General features: G+C 43.1%; 1 protein-coding gene across 2 annotated transcripts in view; it reads right to left on the minus strand.

Moving 5' to 3' along the window:
• Positions 1-426: 426 nt before the first annotated feature.
• Positions 427-20,939, minus strand: part of dennd4c (DENN/MADD domain containing 4C) — a 32,101-nt gene continuing 11,588 nt past the window's right edge. Inside the window, exons 2-34 of one of the 2 annotated variants that reach the window (XM_053415609.1) lie at positions 19,517-19,827; positions 15,982-16,234; positions 15,820-15,889; positions 14,096-14,265; positions 13,680-13,921; positions 13,498-13,564; positions 13,351-13,409; positions 12,267-12,411; positions 11,020-11,195; positions 10,746-10,846; positions 10,425-10,649; positions 9,650-9,795; positions 9,410-9,448; positions 8,966-9,096; positions 8,720-8,852; positions 8,388-8,594; positions 8,141-8,269; positions 7,405-7,552; positions 7,128-7,277; positions 6,441-6,560; positions 6,207-6,332; positions 4,977-6,067; positions 4,651-4,846; positions 4,440-4,537; positions 4,168-4,343; positions 3,847-3,996; positions 3,542-3,740; positions 3,325-3,435; positions 3,098-3,235; positions 2,893-3,010; positions 2,556-2,712; positions 2,388-2,452; positions 427-2,197 (exon numbers count right to left, since the gene is read on the minus strand). In XM_053415609.1, the coding sequence (XP_053271584.1) occupies positions 2,061-2,197; positions 2,388-2,452; positions 2,556-2,712; positions 2,893-3,010; positions 3,098-3,235; positions 3,325-3,435; positions 3,542-3,740; positions 3,847-3,996; positions 4,168-4,343; positions 4,440-4,537; positions 4,651-4,846; positions 4,977-6,067; positions 6,207-6,332; positions 6,441-6,560; positions 7,128-7,277; positions 7,405-7,552; positions 8,141-8,269; positions 8,388-8,594; positions 8,720-8,852; positions 8,966-9,096; positions 9,410-9,448; positions 9,650-9,795; positions 10,425-10,649; positions 10,746-10,846; positions 11,020-11,195; positions 12,267-12,411; positions 13,351-13,409; positions 13,498-13,564; positions 13,680-13,921; positions 14,096-14,265; positions 15,820-15,889; positions 15,982-16,234; positions 19,517-19,815 (5,772 nt within the window). In that variant the 5' untranslated portion in view covers positions 19,816-19,827 and the 3' untranslated portion in view covers positions 427-2,060. The remainder of the gene's footprint in view (positions 2,198-2,387; positions 2,453-2,555; positions 2,713-2,892; positions 3,011-3,097; positions 3,236-3,324; positions 3,436-3,541; positions 3,741-3,846; positions 3,997-4,167; positions 4,344-4,439; positions 4,538-4,650; positions 4,847-4,976; positions 6,068-6,206; positions 6,333-6,440; positions 6,561-7,127; positions 7,278-7,404; positions 7,553-8,140; positions 8,270-8,387; positions 8,595-8,719; positions 8,853-8,965; positions 9,097-9,409; positions 9,449-9,649; positions 9,796-10,424; positions 10,650-10,745; positions 10,847-11,019; positions 11,196-12,266; positions 12,412-13,350; positions 13,410-13,497; positions 13,565-13,679; positions 13,922-14,095; positions 14,266-15,819; positions 15,890-15,981; positions 16,235-19,516; positions 19,828-20,939) is intronic. The other variant, XM_053415610.1, reaches the window with a different exon arrangement.

The following is a 20,939-nucleotide window of genomic DNA, read 5'->3' on the forward strand; positions in this document are numbered from 1 at the left end:
TATAGGGAAATATAAAAGGCTGAGGTAAAATTATCCCTGCAGTTTTAAAAATAAAATCGAAATGTTATATTATGATAATCTGCAAAAAATCAGCTTAAAACTAAAGCCCGTTGGACTGTTTGTGATTTGAGGAGAAATCATGTATGAAGAGCAGGTCTGACACTTTAGAGTGGGGATCAACGCAGATGAGATGGTGAAGGACGAAGACGAAAGAAATGAGGTGAGCAAGATGGAGGATACAGATTGACGCAGACCTGAAAATGAATGTGGACAGAAGGGAAAGTGTCGAAGATTTTCCGGTCTGCCGATTTAAAGTGAGTCATAAATACAAGACGGTATATTTGTGTGCTTGAGAACAGAGCTGAGGAAATAGGTACAGCACAACACCCCCATCGAAGCAGGGACAAAAACACGGACACATTTCAGTTTCGATCACTTCACAAATTCATTTATTGCAGCGCATTTAAGTTTAGACATTCAATTCCTTTTCCACAGGACGGTAAGAGATCACTTTATCTATCATTGTTAAAGAACAGTCTTTTCTGTACACCCTCTGCCACGAGGAGAACACATTTACAAAGTCAGCACAGGGGGGCCCTTAAGCCCTTAAGAGAGATTCAAAGGGAAAGAGGGGATTGTTAGTCTTAAAAATGCTAAGTTACTAAACTGTCTGCAGTCCAAATGTCAATAATACAAAAATAAATAATTGAGAATTTTCTTTTTGCTTTGTTTATTGTTAATATTCTGAGGAGGTCTCGTCCCGTCATCCCCTCGGATTTAGGTCAGGTTTTCATCGATGCAGTGCAAATTAAAATTGTTACATCTGTACAAGTCATCGTCCCATTCCCCAAATCTACAGTGGGACCATCTGCTGGCATTTCCCAGCAGTTCAGCGCAGCACTTAACTTTTATTTTTTCTCCGTCTCTTTCGGCATTTAGTGGAATGTCACGTTTCTTCCTTGACGCCGTATCAGCTGTGCAGAACGCCCCCAAAAAGTTACCACAAATATTTAAAGCATCCTGTCAGCAGTTAATATTCCTAATTAAAAAAAAAAAAGAAAAAAAAAACTTTATGCTACATTAAAGGATACATGTAATTATTACATTGCAGCTCGAATTCATAATAACAAGGCGGCGTGTAAGCTGGACAAGTACAGTGAGCTACTGTTTAAAAAGATATTTAAAATACACTGACACAAGAGAGCATGTGGGGGGGATCAGTAGTGTGGCACACGTCTTTACTTACAATTGCTTTTTTTTAATATTTTTGTTAATGGTTTCCCTCCAAATAGCAGGTTTTAATCACATGGGTGTGGTTGAAGAGATCAATGCTTCTTTAAGACCTGTCTTGCTCACAGGGAATGTGGAATGTCGTGTATCGATTTAAGCGACGATTAATTAGTGATTGTCATCGACAGTCGTCTCCCATGGACACGTCTGCTACCGACACGTATTTACACGTATATTCGACCTGTACATACGCAACGAAACATTCAATAAGACTTGGATTAAACAGTTTAGACGTCGCAAAAAAAATAATATGCAACTCCGGTTTCAGATTTCCCTGAAGTAAAAAAAAGATATGTACAAAAAGACAGGCGGACTTGAGTTACTGTTTTGTTTGTGTTTTTTGTTTGTTTTTGTTAGAAAGTGCAGAAAGGAACAGTTGGGGTGTGTACACAGCTTCAGACAAATCTCACTGAACTAATGTGGGCATAAGCAAAGTGTTGAAAAGGCTACAAGACAGAGAATTGACTCCATGATGTCTCTCTCTCTCTCACTCTTCCTCCCTCACACACACACACAGCAGATATATCGACCCCACATGGGGAGTAGATACATTCTGTACAGCGATTCATCATTCTATGCACCATCTGATTATAAAAGCCACGACAAGCTTAATAAGAAGACAGTAGGCATCTTTCTAGACATAGGGAAGAAGTAGTACCATGTAAGGACAATTGAAGGTGTTAAATTACAAATTATTTTCCGCTCACACCCCGCGCCACCAACTGATCCTTCCCGGCGATATTTTCATCTTTGCTGCTCATGTTGGCCCGTCAGATGAACGGGGCTCCGAAGCTTTTAAGACACCACTGAACGCTGGGGGTGGGCGGCTGATCGATGCGGTGCAACGACTTGAGCTGCTCGGGGCTCAGCTCGTCGTAAGCCAGGCGGTACTCCCTGTCGAAGGCCTCTGCAGGTTTAAAGGGCAAGGGGGTGGGGAGATTCACAAAGTCAGAGGAGCAGTGGTTGTCTGGGGTTTTCGCATTAAAATCACCAATGATGGTTTAAAAATATGTAAACAATGAAACAAAGACTTGGGTTTGAACCTTCTGGTGTGAATACGCCCCTGAACCTTAATGGTGTTGAGGTCATACACTCACCTACATCGATGTTCTCCCGTCCCAACGACACCAGTGACAGAAACAGTATTTCTCTATAGATACTCCTGAGAGAAAGTAACACCACACAAATGAGGCATAATACTTCTATTCACTGACACTACATGAATCACAAACGTGGGAAAGTAAAAAACAAAGAACGGGGCTGACCTTTGCCGTTTGGTCCCCTCCGGGCACTGCTTGATCTCTCGGAGCAACAGGTTGATTGGTCCGTAGACATCATTGGTCTGGATGCTGCGAACAATTGTGTTGAGGAGGGTGCGGATCTCCTGGTGGTCAGTCGGAGCCAGCGTCCCCTTCTTCTCCACTAAGAAACACAAACACATAAAGATCCCATAACGAATTAGCCACATTTCTGACCCCTGCTGACCAACAATGATTTTGCACAGTTATATAAAACTGTCTCAGAAGATAAAATAAAAAGTTGAACATCTGATTGTGGACAACATGGTGTGAAACTAATATGTGTCTTTGTGTGCACACTCACACAAGCTCCTCCAGAGCAGGTAGAGGGGTTTTCTAGGTTCCTTGTGCAGGTTGATGTTGTCCCACAGGAGCTGGACGTACACCTGCTTACTGTCCTGGGACAGTGACGTCAGAGGGAGCTGCAAAAACATTGTGTGGGTAAGTATCATCTTGCTCTAGCAGAACCAACAAAACAATCATCATAGATAAATGATTAATTATCCAACCTGTACTCCATTGTTGCAGTGTTCAGAGGTCAGAATTAGACCGGGTAAGTGAGTGGGCAGGTCCAAGCGGCGGAAATACCACACCAGGTTCCAGAAGATGATGGGGTGCTGGCTCAGGAACTTGTGGGTGTAGATCACCTGGATGGACAAAGAGAAGTTAGACAACAAACGTCTATAAAGCTTTATAGCCCTACTGTCAGAACATGTGGATACATATGTGTGCTTACCTCATCCCCCTCATTCTCCATTAGGGTCTCCAGCTCCTTACGTAGCACCAAGGGGCTGAGGTACGGCACAGACACAGGGTTGGGGTTGGGCCGTTTGGTCCCCATGCCATCCTGACAATCACACGCACATTGCATTGCACCCGTTAGTTTCACTGCATTGCAAATACAGGGTTACCAGCCACATTCATAAGTGATAAGGTTAGTTTGTGACACTGACCGACACCTCTTGCAGGCTGCAAGGCAAGCTGGTTGTGGATACACCGGGACCAGGTCTCTGGGAGTAGTCCAGGCCCTGCAACGGTCCTCCAACACTGTTGCTGCGCGTCAATGACGTCCCACTGCATCTCTGCTGCTTCCCTTCAGCGTGGTGCTCTAGCAGACCCAGAGGGTCAGACTGCACCGGCTCCGGAATCAGACTAGAAACAGAAACAGAGAGCTCGTATAGGATACAGATATTAAGCTTTTTGCAGGATTAATCCAAGTGTGCCTAGTGGAGCATGCAAGATTCCCATGAAGCTGTACCTATGAGCTCCGGGTCGATCATCTGGTGTCTCTCTATGTTCCTCCTCAGGGAAACTGATAAGGTCTTGTGTCTTAATGTCAGCTGAACTGCTGGCTGTGGGATGGGCGCTGTGGATACTGTCTCCTGAGGCACTGGGATTCATATAGAACCTGAAAGAGATAAAAAAAAGTGTTTGTTCATTATTAGATAGATCAGATTATCGATCATTTGTATTCGTTAAGACGTCTTTTCCAAGAGGAAGAAGTTTGTGTAATTCATCTGAACGCTACTTTAAAATAAGTACAGGGGTACAGATATGATGGACGACAAGATATTCCTACCCGGTTGACGTGCGCAAGTCATGAAACTCAACGTGCAAAAAGGGAAGGAAGGCTGCTTGACAGAAATGACAGTTGGTATTGAGGTTGGAGTCATCGGCTGTCCACCCTGCCATGATCTCCTCATCATACACCAGAGCCTCACAGGAGCGGCACTGGGAGCAGCTCGACATCAGCACCTGTCAGCAGAGAAATAGAACATCCCGGTTACTAATGTGATAAGCCTGGCAGCACAAGCAGCAGCACAGTAGTTTGTTGTATATGTTAAGTCTGACCTCCAATGCAAGGTTTTGGTAGATGCTTGAGGAGGAATCGTGATGTAAGGAGCTTTGCTCAGAGTCAGGACCCCTGCCTGCTCGTCCTGGGGTTGGATCTGCAGACAGAGAGAGAATTAGACTTTTTTTTACAGCCGATACCGCAGCTCTCCCACCTGATTAAACCCAGCTCTTCTACTTCTCTCATGTCTATGCTAGAGTGTGTGCTTACGCGTCTGGTGGGTCCCTCGGCCTGTGTCGCTGCTGCCACTGCTGCTGCCTAGGCTGGTGCAGCTCTGGTTCAAACCATTGGCCACCAAACCTGGGATGACCCCTCTATCAGGACTCTCATCGACATCGTGTGCAGCCAACGTGTTCTCATCCAGATGTGATGGAAAGCCACCGCCAGCACCCTGACCTTGTTCATCCTGCAGAATAAAGACCGATGGAGCATATATTTACAGATTGAATGAGGAAAATGCCTTGGCTTTGGCCACAAAACATTGACAAAATAAAAATGGGTTTAAAAATTTTGAATTATCCTTTAAGGAGCCTCACCTCATCATCTGAGTAGGAGTAAGCTGATGCCACTGCCCCCCACACTTTGCTTGCCACATTTGCCGCCTGCTTCATGCTAGACTTAAGCACATCAATTTTAGGGCCAGACAACAGAGTGTCCATCTTGATTCCTGAAATAGAGTTTATGACTGAGCCCAGAGACCCTCCCTGGGAGGACTTGACTAGTGCTGTCAGTGAGGATGACCTATTACTCGGGCTGGCGGTGGTGCGGGCATAGGTTTTTGTCTTTGCGACAAATGTCTTGGAGCGAGTGACAGTGTTGGGGCTGCGCTTGGGTGTGTCGCCCGGTGAGCCACTCGGAGTATTGACAGGAGGCACGGGAAGGCTGGACCTGCGCTCTATAGTCTTTTGGGGCTGAGGGGGGTCAGTGGAGTCTCCCTTGGACTGATGGAGTTCCATGCTGGAGGACTTGGGACCCAGAGGACTCCTCAGGCTCATGTACATTTCGATCTCCTCAGCCAGGTTGCGGGACACCACGGCTGGCACCGAGCGCGGCTGCTCCTGGCTGGTAACAGAGGCCGACTCTTCACTCTCTGATACCAGGAGGGAAAGTGGGTCAGCCCCCACCTTCACGTCTGCCCTCTCCAGAGTTGCTCCTCGCACCCCAGATTCATCTTCATGTGCTTCAGTTTGCTTTATTTCTTCTTTTTCCATTTGTTCCTCACTCCCTTCCACATTACCGTCATTGTCCTTCCCTTTTTCTGATGCTCCTGGCTCGTCTTCCGCTGGTAGCTTCCCATGCATCAAGCCCTGATCGTCTTCAGGTTCCTCCTCCAGATCTTTAAAAAGTGCTTTGGACACACTGCTTGGAGATGGAGTTTGGCCGGCACAAAGCGCTGCAGCCAGTATACGCGCATCGGCGCCCATCTGGCTGGCCATGTGGTCCACGCCTTTCTCTAGGAGCATTCCAGCACGACTTTCAGCACTGAAGCTACAGCTGCGCTCAGAGAAGGATTTCTGCCGCTGTGGTTGAGACTGGCTGGCCACATCCCCTGATGTCAGAGGGGCGTCGTCATCAGTGAGAGACACTTTATTGTTCTTGCTGTGTCTCCTGAACAGCTTCCCTGTAACTGTAGAATATGTGCAGGTATGAAACTTAAAGAGTTGAAAAGTGAAAAAAATAAAGAATCTAGATAGATATTTAAAAAAAAAAAAAGGCTGAGAAGTTTGGGTCCTCAGTTCAAATTAAATGCTCATCTTCCTCCTCACCTGCTTCACCATCATAGTTCCCTGTAGACGGCTTTACAATGCTCGGGACAGATGAGGGCACATCAACAGGACTTGGGGGTTCTGATACTGCGACTGCACTGTCCACTGAGCCGGCGATGTCGCCCCCTGGTTGTACATAATAATACACACTCAATGCTGATGTGCAAAAAGTAAAATTGAGGTATTTATATTAAAACACATACAGCACATGATTATGAAAGTAGCTTCTCTCACCGTTGTGTTGTGCTTTGGTATTTTTACTCTGTTCGGACAACAGGACGGCTGCATGTGAAGGCTCTGCCAGCTCCTGGTGCAGCTCATCCTTGGAGCCGTAGCCTTGATCAGATTGCCTTCCTGTGGGTCACACATATATTATAATAAGTATATTGTTAAACAACCAGTCTGCAGCGTTGTATAGACCTCCCTTCACCCCTTCATTTCCAAGCGTGTAGGAGAACCTATTGAGGACGTCAGGTAAAATAAACACATTAGGGAGCCAGTTTTCTATATTTATAGGTATTGATCTGAGAAAACGTATTAATTATAAATATTACATAAAATTCTGTCAGCAAATCTTCCTACATTCTACAATATGGTTCTTTAAAAGGAGATCAGTTTCTTTTTTTGACCTAACAGTTTCGTCGTTTTTTTTTTTTTTGTCATTTAGTTACAATGAATATTTTACCGATCTATTTTTATCTAATCCATAACTAAATATGGGACTACAGTGACTTTGCTAGATGGTTGATATAACTGGGTTCTATGGGGAATTTGTTTACAACTGGATTACTGCTGTGACTACCTGTGCCATGGCATCTCCAGAATTAAGCAATTGTCAGATCTTCGAAAATCTTTCCAGTGCAGCGTTTTCTGACCATCAGTCTTTAGAGATTGAGACCTGAAGCACTGCAGAGTCAGTACCTGTAATACAGTGGTTTACTGTTGCATCTCCCATGCCATGGCTGTGGGCAAATAGGTTATGTTCCTCCCCATTGACGCCATTCGAGCTGTCAGCACTGCCATGACTCAAACCGTCAACGTCAGCGTCTGCTGATACTCCTTTTGATGCAGCTGGAGTAGAAACACAAAGACGAAAGGAAGTGTGTCAGATATCATATTGACATGACACATAAAATCAGTTAAGCAGATTTTTTTCTCCCACTGTTTAGCCCCATCATATTGTATGTTCCTTTCCCACCTGTGCCACTAAGTGTGGGTCCCTTCATGGCAGTCGTTGGGCCAAGAGCTTGCTTGAACTGGGCCACTCCTCGAAGCACATTGCGAAGCTTGGTCCACATAAAAAGGCCACTGCGGTTTCGACTTGGCCAGGGGCTTTCCAAGACAGCCTGCAGATGGAACATGATGAATGATGAGTCTGCTTTTTAAATGTTTTTTTTTGTACTTAGATTGTGTATTTCGAGTGAAGTAATTCACAGAATACAAGAGCAAACAGCAGCTTCATTCAATTTAGTTTGATGGTTCACTAATTTGAAATAAAGAGAATGATGTCGCTTTCTTTCCTACTTCTCAGCTTAAACTGCCAGAAACTGGTCCAACAATTTCAGGAGTAATGTCGTACTGTAGATCAGTTAAAAGACTCAGACGTCATTAAAAACCAGGGTTTAACCCTAACCCTCCAACATTCAGCGAGGAAACTTATTAACTATGAAGTATTCTAAACTGAGTTTGGTGTATTTGTGACAGCAGCTCTCCAAATAGCAGGTTTTTTTAGTCTTCATGATCCCCAGCTTCATGAAGACTATCCACTGTTTAGTTGAGTTTCAGTTCAGTGAGTCGTACTACACAGTCAGATCGTTTGGACTAAGAGCCCAACATAATTAATCACAACATGTAGCTGCAGAGGGCGCTGTTGCTCAATAAAAGTTACATTGTGTTGCTTTAACATGACATGCAATTATTATGTGATATGTGACCTTGTTGTAGTATCCATATGTGATGGCGTTGGGATGCACACCGGCTTTCTTCATCTCAACCAGGACTCGCACAGCCATAACAGGAAGACCCCACACACCACAGAGCTGCATAACAACTCTGTAGCACACCTAAAGCCAAAGACATGAAAACATTGACATTAAATAGACATTTGAAAACACAAACGTATCATTAGATACAGATTTTTTACGATAAGTCGAAAATCTCTTGCATATAATGTAACCGTACCTCATCCAGCACCTCCACCTCAGTGGTCCTCATCTTCAGGAGGACGTTGTAGGCCTGCTGCATGGCACGGCTCTTGGACTTGGCCAGCCGCACGCCCGCTGGCAGGCAGATGAACCACATGCTATAGCAGTGACTGAAGAGACAGCGGGCCCACAGCGGAGGGTTGGAGTAGAAGCGCTTCGCCATCTTGTAAGCGAGCTTGATCTCCTGTCAGGTTGGAGGCGATACAGTATTGAAGGCATTTTGTTTGAAACGTGACCGATGCACAAGATGATGGAGACAGAGGATGAGAAGAAGAGAAAGTTCAAGTGACTCCGTGAGCATGTACACACCTGCTTCGTCCTCTTTGCCAGTAGAGCAGGGCTGCTTGACAAACTGGCCCCCGCTGCACTGGTGCTCAATGCTGGACGTAACCCTCTGGGACGGTCAAACAGATCTATCTTCAATCTGGGGAAACTTTTGTAGCTGGAAGATGAGAACGTTTTTCAGTTAAAATAAACCCACGAGGAAGCATCACACATGTTTCTATTTCTATTTATTGAAGCATTCATAACTTGCAATTTGAAAAAAAGACATACGTGTATCGAGGGGCAGGGCCAGTTCCATCATCAGGTGAAGGTTCGGCAGGCATCACAAACACGGTGTGCTCACTCTTCTGTGATTCATCCAGCTCCAGAAGTCTTGTGTCCTCCGATGACTCGCCTTCAACCTGCAGTGAATGTCACATCCGGAGCTTTAGCAATACTGAAATCTTTATCTTGAAGTTCACAAACAGAACACAATGCAGGTCACTTCCTGTCTGATGAGAGTAAACCAGTACAAGCATATTGCACTCTGATAACAGACAAGCAGGAAGTAAAACATGCTTTTGTCGTTGTGGTTTGGATTTAAGGATACAAGAAAATGGGAAATCCTCAAGCCCCTTAGCAGTGGGAAAATGGTTAATTTATTTACCTTTAAATATTAAACACAAACAAAAAAAGCAACATGCGAGGAAATCGGATTACGGTGTAAAAGATTACCTTGGTGCCCTTGTCGGTGATTTTATCAGAGGGAAAAAGCTGCAAAAAGAGGAAATAGAGCAAAGGCAGAAGAATGAATCAGAGGAAACTTTAGCTTCCTTGGTCTCCCAGCGGACACATGTTACTTTGCCAATAACGCGACATGAAACAAAGGCTTATCCGTGGATAGAAACCTTCAGAGGAAGAAACAGACATGAAACCAGCAGGCAGCGTGAAGACTGGACTGACGTCAATAATCACCTTCTCCACGCAATCGTCAAAAAACGCCAATCCGGTGTCCTTGTCGCTGACGAAGGTGCACTCCTCGATGAAGCGGATGAATATCTGGGTCTTGGTGAGCTGGGAGTAGAACTTCTGATGGGCACGGTCTCTGCTTTTGAGAAAACCTGCAGGAAGACAGGGAAAGGTTGTGAAATTATCTCTCAAATTTAACTCAAAGCAAGTATCATTCTTGATTCGGGAATTTACGGTAACATCAACATAAAGAATTTGAATGATTTGATCATATGGATTCACTTAAAGGAGAAATAAATATTTATTATTATTATTATATGTGTGGTTGTAAATTGGTTGTTTGAGCATCCTCCTTTAGGTTTTAGTGTATCTACTATCCCTGGCGACCTTCGTCTATCGACGTGCAGCTATTTACAAAAGTGCTAAAAAGAAAATGATGAGCTAATAAAAGCGAGGACCAGTTTCCCAGCAGCATTAGTGATGTCTTATAAATAGCCGAATTTAAAAGGTGATTGATCTTTAAAAACACTTAGGTTGAGTAACAGTTTGAATGCTCCTTGAAAATGAGTCGCCAATAAAAAGTAACATTAGTCAAAGCTTTCTGAGTGAAGGCTATAAATCATGCACGGGTTACAAAGCCAGGAAGTCATGAATAAATTCACGCCGTTAAACAACTCCATGAAAAGGATCCTTATCTTTATCTTAAGGTTCTAACACATTAACCAGGTTATTTCTCTTCTCATGAAAAATCTCCACTTTTAGTCAGGGACTTGTGTTTTACCTTGTAGGTCATAGAGAGAGTCGGCAGCTGTGGCCTTGACAGAGGGTGCCTGGGTGATGGGTTTGAGGTAGGAGCGGTAGCCCTTCAGGATGGAGGCCATGAAGCGCAGAAAGGTCTCCTGGATCTCCATCTCCAGGGCCGTCTTCTTTTTGTGCCAGGTGAAGTCCGCCTCGATGGGGGTTATAACCACTGCCGAGTCCTCCTCAACTGTTTGACACACGGAAACTAAAGAACAAACCAAAAGGGATTTTTACTATTCATTAGCTGACATGGCAACTATGGAGTCTTTGCTCTTATGCAGACACGAGATGTTGTTTCTACCGGTGGCCAGCTGGTGGTGCAAGTGGCTCAGTGAGTTAATGAGGCTCTTGCCAGGCTTTTTTGGGAGGTTCTTCCAGTTGTTGTGTTTCTTTTCATCAGACCTGTAACACACAATACAACTGACTTAACCAGCGTGGAGAAACAGGGGAGCTGCACAAAAAATGGAATATGCTCATAGTTTAACAAATGTGTGGCAGCAATGTTTGACACTGGTGTAAATAAACAGTACAAGGCAGAGAGAAACGCATGTTTTAGTATCAAAGCAACATCATACAGGTAGATAGTGTTGGTGTCCAGGTCCACACAGACAACATCTGGCGGGGGGTCATAAAGGTCAAAGTAGCGCGAGTCCACACCCACTATGAACGGACAAGGAGCGTTGAGGACACCAGCTAGAGAGAGTGGGCACAGGGGGATGTAGGGACACTGCCACTGGAAGGGAAAGATCATCTGAGGAGAGACAAGAGGGAGGCGCAGATTAAAAAGAGGCAGGGATAGGTTAAGGTAGAAACAGTAAAAGTGCCATAAATCATCATCTAATTATGTTTGAATGATACGTGGGACACTTGTAGGCACTTAACATAATAACAAAACTGCCTAGAAATGTCCCGACCAATCAGAATGAGCCAGACACTTCTAGGCACTTATCACTGAGGCAAAATGCCTAGAAATTTCCCACTCTTGGTGTTAGGGAAGAACAATACGTGGGACACTTGTAGGAACATTTTCCAACAAGTTTTTTTAAATCCTAACTAACAATACTTTGAGCAGAATAACATTTGGGCCACAATTCCAGCTCTGGTGTGCTAAGTGTCAATATTGTGTCAATTCAAATGCCCTTACGGGATTTTTGGGGATTGTGACATTCTGCAAATTCAAAGAGACATGCAGACAAAGTTCAGATGCCAGTAAACAAGTGATAGAAAAACACTGCACAAATGAGCGTGTGTTACAACATACTCATCAAAAGCCTCTTCTCTCTTCATGTTTTTCTGTGTTTGTAGTTCATCGCATTAAACTGTGTGATCCCAGTATTGTTAATTACTCTCATCCAATATAAAGTAAGTAGAGCAATTGATTCAGCGACAGCTTGGTGATTATGAAACTGTGTTTTTTATTATCTCCTAATTGATGCTTTTATTTATATGTATGCAGATGATTGGATTACAGTATATTTTCCTTCCAACAGAGCAGGTCAATTGAAAAACAAATTTGATGAATTTAAGGGAAGGTCTGGCTTTTAATGGCCGACTGTACACTCCTGAACATTTTTCATCTATGGGGTAATTATAAAAAAGACCATACAGGATTAAAGAGCCTCTTACATCAATGCTGTCTGACAATGTTATTTTGTGGGTTGGGATTTTAAGACGCAAAATTTATGTTTCTCAACTTAAACATACTCGCATGTCAGGAATGATAGAAATGTGCAGACTGGACATGACTAATAACTCCCTAACCGAGGCATTTAAAGCTGTAAACAAACTGTAAAACTGTGAGAAGTGTTCGGAGCCTACTCACAGCCACAACAGACTCGGCCACTCCGGTGAGCACAGCGGGCCGGAGCGAGTGCAGCAGGATCTTGCTCTCGAGGAGGACAAAGTGCAGAAGTGTGGCACAGTTCTCCGCGCCCAGGTTCATCAGGAGCGTGCCGTAGTCGGCCCCACTGACGGGGAGGGAAAGAACAGGGGAGAGAAGTGTATTCAGAGAGAGCAGTGAAGTTTCATGATAGAAAAATGGGATACAGGAGTTAACGGAGTGAAATGTTATGAGACATGCTTGAGCAATTTTGATATCAATATCTGAAACAAACTAAAATATGCAAAATAACAGTGTAGTGGAAATATAATAGAATCAACTTACAATATAGTGAAGCTTACAATTTCAAATCTCTTTTGAGACTGTGTTGCACTAATACAATTTGACAGTCGTGTCTATAAATGCACAGTAGTTTCTAATGTTGTTAAGACATTATACCATTAGGTGTCTTATGCTCAGTGAAGCCAAGAGTCGACTTGATCCACTGATGTTATTTGCTAATGCAGTTTTCTAATGTTTACATATGCTGTGAAGAATTTTCCAGAGCTTAAAATGAAAGCCTCGGTAATTGATCTCTTATTTAATTTTCTTTCTTATCTAATGTTTCAATCCAACCATTGAGAATCACAATCATAAAGGCAGCAGCAACTGCAGAAGGTCACATTAAGGTGAACTTAATTTAGCAGTTTGTGAGAGTATTGATAAAGGCCTGGAAGTCACCATCTTTGTGAGTTTTTAATGTTGCATAAGGCAGCCTTGACAGGTATAAAAGGGTAAGCCAAATATTGAGTCACAACTTGAATTGCTTTTGCAAACAAATTACACTTATGCAATGAGGCAGCGGCGAAAGGCTAAATACTTTTATGGGCCTAGGTTGTTTTCAGTGTGAGGATTTGATCAAGAAAATTAAAGCAATGAACAAACTGAATATTTTTCCAGGTGAAGGATAAGAGCTTAAAATGGCTCGAATGGGAACAAAATGTCCCAGAAAAAAAAAAAATATTGAAAAAGGACATATCGGAACATACATGTTGAGAAATGTTCTGCATGGCAGCGCTCATTGTACCTGAGGGGTAAAGGTGTGCACACGGGCTGGGAGAGGATCAAGTTGTCATGTGCTGAGAGCTGAAGAAGAAATTCAATAATGAAAAAATATATAAAAACACAAATGAAAGTATATATATGATTGGCAATGATATAAGGGGGAAATCACCTGGACCAAGATTCTTGGCCTCTGAGGGGAAGGAAATGACACATTGTGCATGAAGTGGGAGATGTGCCTGTTGACAGAAATATATAAAGACAACTCAATAAAACACAAAGTGACATTTTTGAATTCTTTACAAACATTGTCAGCAACTACATTAAGTCAGTCGAACTGTCCACACTTCTTACTTTTCAATAGGCAGCGGGTGCGGGCCCGACACAGACAGTTTGTAGAGGAACATGAGGAACTTGCGGAAGGACTCGAAGAAGGGCCAACGGGAGAGCAGACAGATGCACTTATTGGTGTTTACATGCCGGTTCGGGATCATCTTCTTTTCCACTGTGGTCATCAGGCCCAGCTGGATCTTCTGTTTCTCACTCAACAGATCCACGGAATGCGGCTCGTAGAACTGGATGGCTGATCCGTACACCTGGAACCAGAAATGGAACAAGTCTCGTCAGTATATCTTGTTTTCCTTGCCAGCTTTTAAAAGAGTACATCAATTAAATCAACATAAATCTCCATTTATATAAAAGGATTTTTAGCTGTTGTCCTTGTCAATTCTCCATCTATGAGAGTTGTCCCCGAGCGGGCTGTGTCTTACCTTTTCACCAGATGAGATGGTTAAAACAAACGTGGAGAAGACAGGCAGAGGGTTGCGTGTGTTTGGTGCCCAACACTCGATATTGGCGCCCATAGGCAAACAAAACAGGGGGACTGACTCGGACAGAGGGAAAGACTCGTAGTCCTCTTCTGGGTAACGAAAGATTAGACCTGGAGAGTGAGAGAAAAACAGGAGTATAAACTCAAGGATTCAAATAATGTAATGTAGCAGCATTGCTCATCCAACTTCAGTTTAAAGACCAGGTACAATTGAAACTCAAACTTCCTGACAGCCGATAATTATATCTCTATTTCTCTGTAAGACTAGTTCAAAAGACTAAGAAAAAGGAGATCAGTATTTTTCAGCTCAGATGAAGAACAATCATCTGCCTGCATACTCTGGTTTCATTATCAGGAAATAGGTGTTCTGCTTTTCGGTTCAACTTGTTGTTTGGTGAGCTGCCGTTCTGACAAGACGCTCACACGTGTGTACCCAAACCTGCAGACCCGAAAATCTTGGTCGTGGCAGTTAGTCCTGTTGTCTGACATGAATAAACAGTCCCCTTGCAGATAAAAGACTGGCCAAGGAGATAAAGCTAGCATGTGTGAGTCTACATGTGTGTGTGTCCACATTCATATGAGCATTGATTATATGTGTATAACACAATTAATTATCCTGAAGGCCATAGCTGTTCGGGAAACATTCAGTCAGTGAAAAGGCCACGCAACGATTTAGAAATGCCAGCTGCAGCTATTACCATCTACTGGTTGATCAGAGATAAACAATGATGGTGTCACTCCCTGAGACTGCAACAGCACACAAAGCTGCAACCATTTCTAACTGTTGCATATCTATTTATCAAGACACTGCATCTTTTATTGTATTGTATTTTATGAACTGCAAAATATGTTATTGTTATTTTACTAATCGCTGCATCCAGTCCATACAGGTTGTCAGTCTAGTGTTTTTTCAGTCATGTCACATTCTATTAATCATTTATTAGATTATCTAATGTGAAAAAACAGCAGCGGTAACATGAAAGAGTAGCCTGTTTTAAAGTAGTTTGGAAGATATAATCCCTACTGTAAGTGCTCTTAGTGGTGACTCTTGCAGGGAACATAATTAGAGGAGGAAAGCAGACTACGTTTGATTCATCTGAAAGGCATTGGAGGTGAAAGCTGATGAATGACATTACAAAAATTACTGAGTAAAGCAGGTTATAAAATAGAAAAGTGTTAAAGGTTCGGTGTTTAAGATTAAGGTGAAAGGGATCTTTTGGTAGAAAATGAACTAGTGATGTTTTCACAAGTATTTAATCATCTAAATGGTACAAATTATTGTTTTCGCTAGCGTATAATGAGCCCTTTATATTTAAATACTTTTGTATTTAAATCAGGAGCGGGTCCTCTCTAACCAACACCTAGACCTACACTAAACACATTTTGAGTTTTTAATGCCAACTCAAGGCTACCACAGGTTCTCTCTCGTGTTTGAAAGGGGAGGGTGAGGTGAGGGTTATTCAGCTGCCACATGCAACTTCACCACTAGATCTCTCTAAATTCTACACACTCATACTTTAAAAGGGAGAAAAATAACAAAAGACAAAGTATCTCTCCGTAGATACAGAAAATGACTGACAGCTGAAGATGTGATGGTATTATAAAAAGATATAAAATGTGAATTTATCATTGCAGAACATTAGAAACGATTAGATCTTTACTCACCAGCTTTGTAACTGATGGAATTGGACGCAGATACTGACTTCTTGTAACAAAGGAACACATTGGAGCCCCACTAAAAAAAGGACAAAACACAGTTGTATAAATCTTACAAATTAGAAATGATGATGCAGAAGTGTTCGCCAAGAAAATAAAAATGAGTCTTACCATGCCACAGTTGAGGTTCTTGTCCACTTTGCAAAAGGTATGTGGCGGCGTCTCCCCTTTGCTGGTGACAATGACGCAAATGTCCGTCACTGCCAGGGAATTCTGAGGCTGGACGGGCGGCGCTCGTCGGAGGGTGATGAAGATGCGCTGCGAGGTGGCCGAGCTGTTGTTGACATTGGCGCAGCGGCCGTATGGTGTGGCCTGGATGACCTCGCAGCCCTGGATCAGACGCTCCTTGCCCTCATACAGAACCCTGACGAACACAACAGGCTGTGAGCAAATGTGTAAGATTGACAAATCACAAGGCAGCATGCATTTTGTGCCTCAATAAAGAATGAAGAGGAGATAATGTGGAAAAGGAAAGGGGACAGCGGTTCCATTAAGCCTGCCCTCCACACTACTTAACAGTTTTCGATTGCTTGAAACGGATACGTTTGCAATTGTTGCAGGAACCGTTGTCATTTACAAACTTTGGGGCAGTGCTTGCTTCCTGATTGGTTCTTATCAGTCATGACTCGACAACAACCGGGTGAGGGCAAAATGTTGTAAACACTTCATTCCAATTCCACCTCGTCATCGGTCTAAGAAAAGTAATCCCTACTCTTACTTTTAACCATTGTTGTTTCTTGTGTATACTGTTAACTGTAATTATGCAAACAACTGCAGAGTAGACAATCTGCTTGCTGTTTACAGTGGCACGCACATGCCCAGTGTGCGTGAATGGTCATGTGATATGCATGTTCAAGCTTGTGAGCACGGACGGGGATTTTTACTGATACGGAGCTCAAACCCCTGTTTGAACGGAGATCGTTTTAGGTTGAAAAGGCAGTTTTCAAACTAAAGCCACATGGTATGGATGTAGCCTCAGACATAACCTCTGAGAAAGTCTATACAGCTGTGCCAAGGTGTTCAAAGTGGTGCGGAATTAAGATGGAAGATAGCCGAGCAGTGCAAAGACCTGGAATCATTCCTACACAAATTACAAAGCCCTCTAGAGAGTTAAGTGGCTCAGAGAGAGAGAGAGAGAGCGAGAGCGAGAGCGAGAGAGAGAGAGAGAGAGAGAGAGACTGTCCTTCCTTCCTTCATGATGTGCTGCCAAAAGACAAATAACTTGCATTCTAATGATGCAACTTCTTCACGGCACTACCATTCAAGTTTGAAAGTAAACAGTATAAAACAAGTTTGAAGCCGACACCAAGACAGAAAGTCCAATATAATATAATAATATACAATACTGCCTTATGACAATTTTATCCATAAACAGATTTGGAAAAAAAAAAAAAAAAAAAGCAAAATGCACAGCTATGACTCAACAGTGAAAATAATCTCTGGTTATCCTGTTTTACAGGGACAATCCATGAGTGTTCAGCATCGCCCACTTTCTCTTCAAAGCTCTTGTTTCTCTTTGAGGATTTGGTGAGAAGCCCGTCTTCATTGGATGACGTGATTCAGACATATTTCCCAGCTGACTCAGACCAGTTCCAGACATAGTAAATCAATATTTTGAAATCCAACTAAGAACATACTTAGGCATTAATATGGATTAATGCTTAAATGTTTTCACTGCTGCTATGGAACTTCACACAACTAAAAGAAAGAAAGAAATAATTGTGCCACTAAGGTGGACATCTTTGCACAACTGCACGGCTTCTATGAAAAAACCTCCACGTCCTCCATTTCCATCTGCACAATGCCATATGGGAGGCCAAAACCTTTGTTTGAGCCCCTCTTTAAACAAAACCGAACACCAAAACCCATTTTTCATCTTGTACAGGGTCCAGGGCAACCAGTGGAGAGACAATAGTCCTGCAACACTCCATTTGCTCTAAAAGGGGCTCTGGACAAACCTAAAGAGGCCAGGAGTACAGTTGGCAGCAAATTCTCATTTAGGCAACAAAAACAGAGTCCTAATGGGCACAGTGAGTCGTGACGCTGCGCAGCCCTGGGGCTGGGAATGCAAGTTTCACTGTGTTAGAATGCCTGAGCAGTCGAGGCGTCCAGAGAGGAAAAACACACGATACAGGTTAAGTTCAGGCTTGAAGCTATTATATTCACTCTGGTGCACAGGTGATACAGCATCGACCCACATCCTCAGACTGACTTCCTTGTATATAGATGGATGTCAATTAATTCAGCAGGCACATAATGTCCCCAAGAACCACCACATATTTACATATACAATTAATAAACATTTATCGAACAAACCACCGCGAAACAAATACTATTAAATGTCATAATAAAAAACCTACTAGTTTGAATGAACTTCCCCCTTCCTTATTAGTTTAACCCTCGTGGAACTGAAGTGAGCAAGTGACAAATGCACGCATTTACGAATGTTTGTTTTTTTTAAACCACATAACGATCGTTACATGACTAATATGACATGATTAATAATCGACCACACATGCATGAATTCCACATTGGGAGTCTCTAAATATCTGTCTGCAGCAATAAAGAAGCTGGTGAAATCCATTTTTCTGCCTTATTAAGCTGCATGACTGACTGATTTGTTGTTTCAGCGACTAAAAACACAACACATATTAGCTTCAGAAAGACCGTGAACTCTTGAATGTAGTATTTTCTCCAGCCCACACTTGAGGATTGCACAATCTCTTCAAGGAAAACATCACTTGACACATGATCTTCTTTTAGTGCACTCTGCACCAACAGCTGCAGTGTTTTGTGTAGTTCTGCAGTTTAAAGCTGCATTTAGAAGAAGAATCTCACACGAAAACAACCAATTCAATGCAGAACACAGCAGGAGGCAGTCAGAAGCATTTTAAATTCTTCTTAGAGTGTGAGTGTGTGTGTGTGTGTGTGTGTGTGTGTGTGTGTTTTGTTGGGGGGTTATTTCAGAGTGAGCACAGTTATGAACTGGAAACTCCAGTTTGTTAGTGGGAGACACAAAAAGGCTTCTGACAAAGACTAAGGTGTGTGTGTGTGTGTGTGTGTGTGTGTGTGTGTGTGTGTGTGTGTGTGTGTGTGTGTGTGTGTGTGTGTGTGTGTGTGAGGAACTAGAAAGCCACAGGCTGTTGCATCATAGTTCTGAATAGACATTATTGAGAGGTATAGTGCTGCTGTATTTACTGCAAACAAGTTATAAACCCCCGATGATGAAATGCCATGGCAGCTTAAGGTAAATCTACTGGATTAGGGAGAGATCAAAATGGAGTTCCTTATTATAAGACAATAAAGGGAAGCAGTAAAGTTCATATGAATGGACAGGAGCCAGGAGGTGTGGCAGAGAGGGACAACTTCATGATGAAACAAGGCAGAGGGAATGAAGCCGTTAACACACCTACTTCCTTCCATCTCTGAAAGAATGTTTTGTTGTGCGCCATCAAAGCTGATGGGACTGTGACAAACTGAAAGTTCCTGCAAGTTCCATTCAGAATCCGGCTAACAATAAGGGCCTCCATCAGAGTGAAATCGTGTGAACGTACTAGCAGGTGGCGGGTCCACGTTTTCAGCGACTGATAATGACTCATTTTGCTGCTGTAACATTCCTGATTACTAAACAAAACTGCTGACTCACCCGATGTCGATAAGGGGAGGCTTCCCCCGACCCCTCCTGTAGCACAGGAACAGCTCGGGGCTCTTAAGGCTGCCATGGTTCAGGTTGGCCGGCTGGCCGCTGTAGGTGCTGTCGATGCAGGTGTAGCCCTCAGGCACGGTCTCTCCTGCCGACCTGTTGATGACGGCCAGGTCTGTGATGGGAGCTTTGGGCCCGCTGGACTTCGCCTCTGACAGGTCCTGCTCCAAGGGCTTGGACTTGTCTGTCAGCCCGGCCACCACAAAGTAGTCGGTCACACGGTGACCCTTGTCCTCCAGCATGGCTAAGTGTACCTGGAAGCGACAGAAGAGAGATGGGATTAATTTAGAACGATATTTATACAGCCAAGTGTAAATTTGTTCTGTTAGACAATAAAACCTCTCGCACCTCGTTTGTAGAAGACATTAAGAAACTCTGTGCTCTGGGTAAATAATGTCACACAGCACAGTGTATTACTTAACACTCCCTACAGGCTATACACGGCATGTTAGTGAAAGCAATGGTCTTACATCTCACTTTGGGATAGTGGGATTGGCTCCACATGCAAACCTACACAGAATTAAATAATACTGTGGCCAAGGAAATAAAAGGATCCTTTAAGGCTGCTGCACAACAACTTAGCAAACAAACTGCGGGAAAACACAAGGGCTAGTGAAGGGACTGGCTCTGTTGACGTTCACAAACACTCTTGTCATTGTATATTAGTGCACTGCTCCAAACATGTTGGGAGAGTTAAAAGCTCTGGTGCCTGCGGAGAGCCAAGGGAGAAGCGGTGAGCCCGGAGGAATGCTCGGAAATGTCACCAAGAGCATAAATCAGAGCAGATCACCAAAGTCTTTAAACACTTGAAATAGGGCCACGAAGTCAGCTTGACTAATGAAAAGTATTAATATAGGATGAGCTACAGTCATTTCCTTTATGAAATGGTCAGAGCAAAAGGTTTTGGAGGTTGATGTCCTATTTTAATCACCAGAAATGTTCTATTTCTAGGGCATGCTCACAGAATATTTTAGTGTGCAATAAAAGAGACACAATAAATCTCATTTATATTCTATATATTAAGGTGCAAAGAAATACTGCTTCTGTTGCCAAAGAAAAGCACTTGTCTTATAAAGCCTGGCCCAAAATACCACTGGCTGTTCAAGAAGAGAGAGAAACTTCAACTCAAAGCAGATACGTCTCCATTTCAGAGCTGTTCAGACCAGTCTATGGTTCAGACTTACACAGGAAGTTCAGTTTTCCAGTGAGTCAGTAAGCTGTGGCAGGAGGAGGAAAAAGAAAAAAGAAGAAGGCTCTTTATAGGGTCACAGCAAGAACAGACAGCCCTGGATTTCATGACGCACAGTAATATCAACCATTGTAGTTCTTTTATTTATATCCTGGACTGGATGGATTACCACAAAAC

The sequence above is a fragment of the Pleuronectes platessa genome, chromosome 23 (genome assembly GCF_947347685.1).
Source record: "Pleuronectes platessa chromosome 23, fPlePla1.1, whole genome shotgun sequence".
NCBI lineage: Eukaryota > Metazoa > Chordata > Actinopteri > Pleuronectiformes > Pleuronectidae > Pleuronectes > Pleuronectes platessa.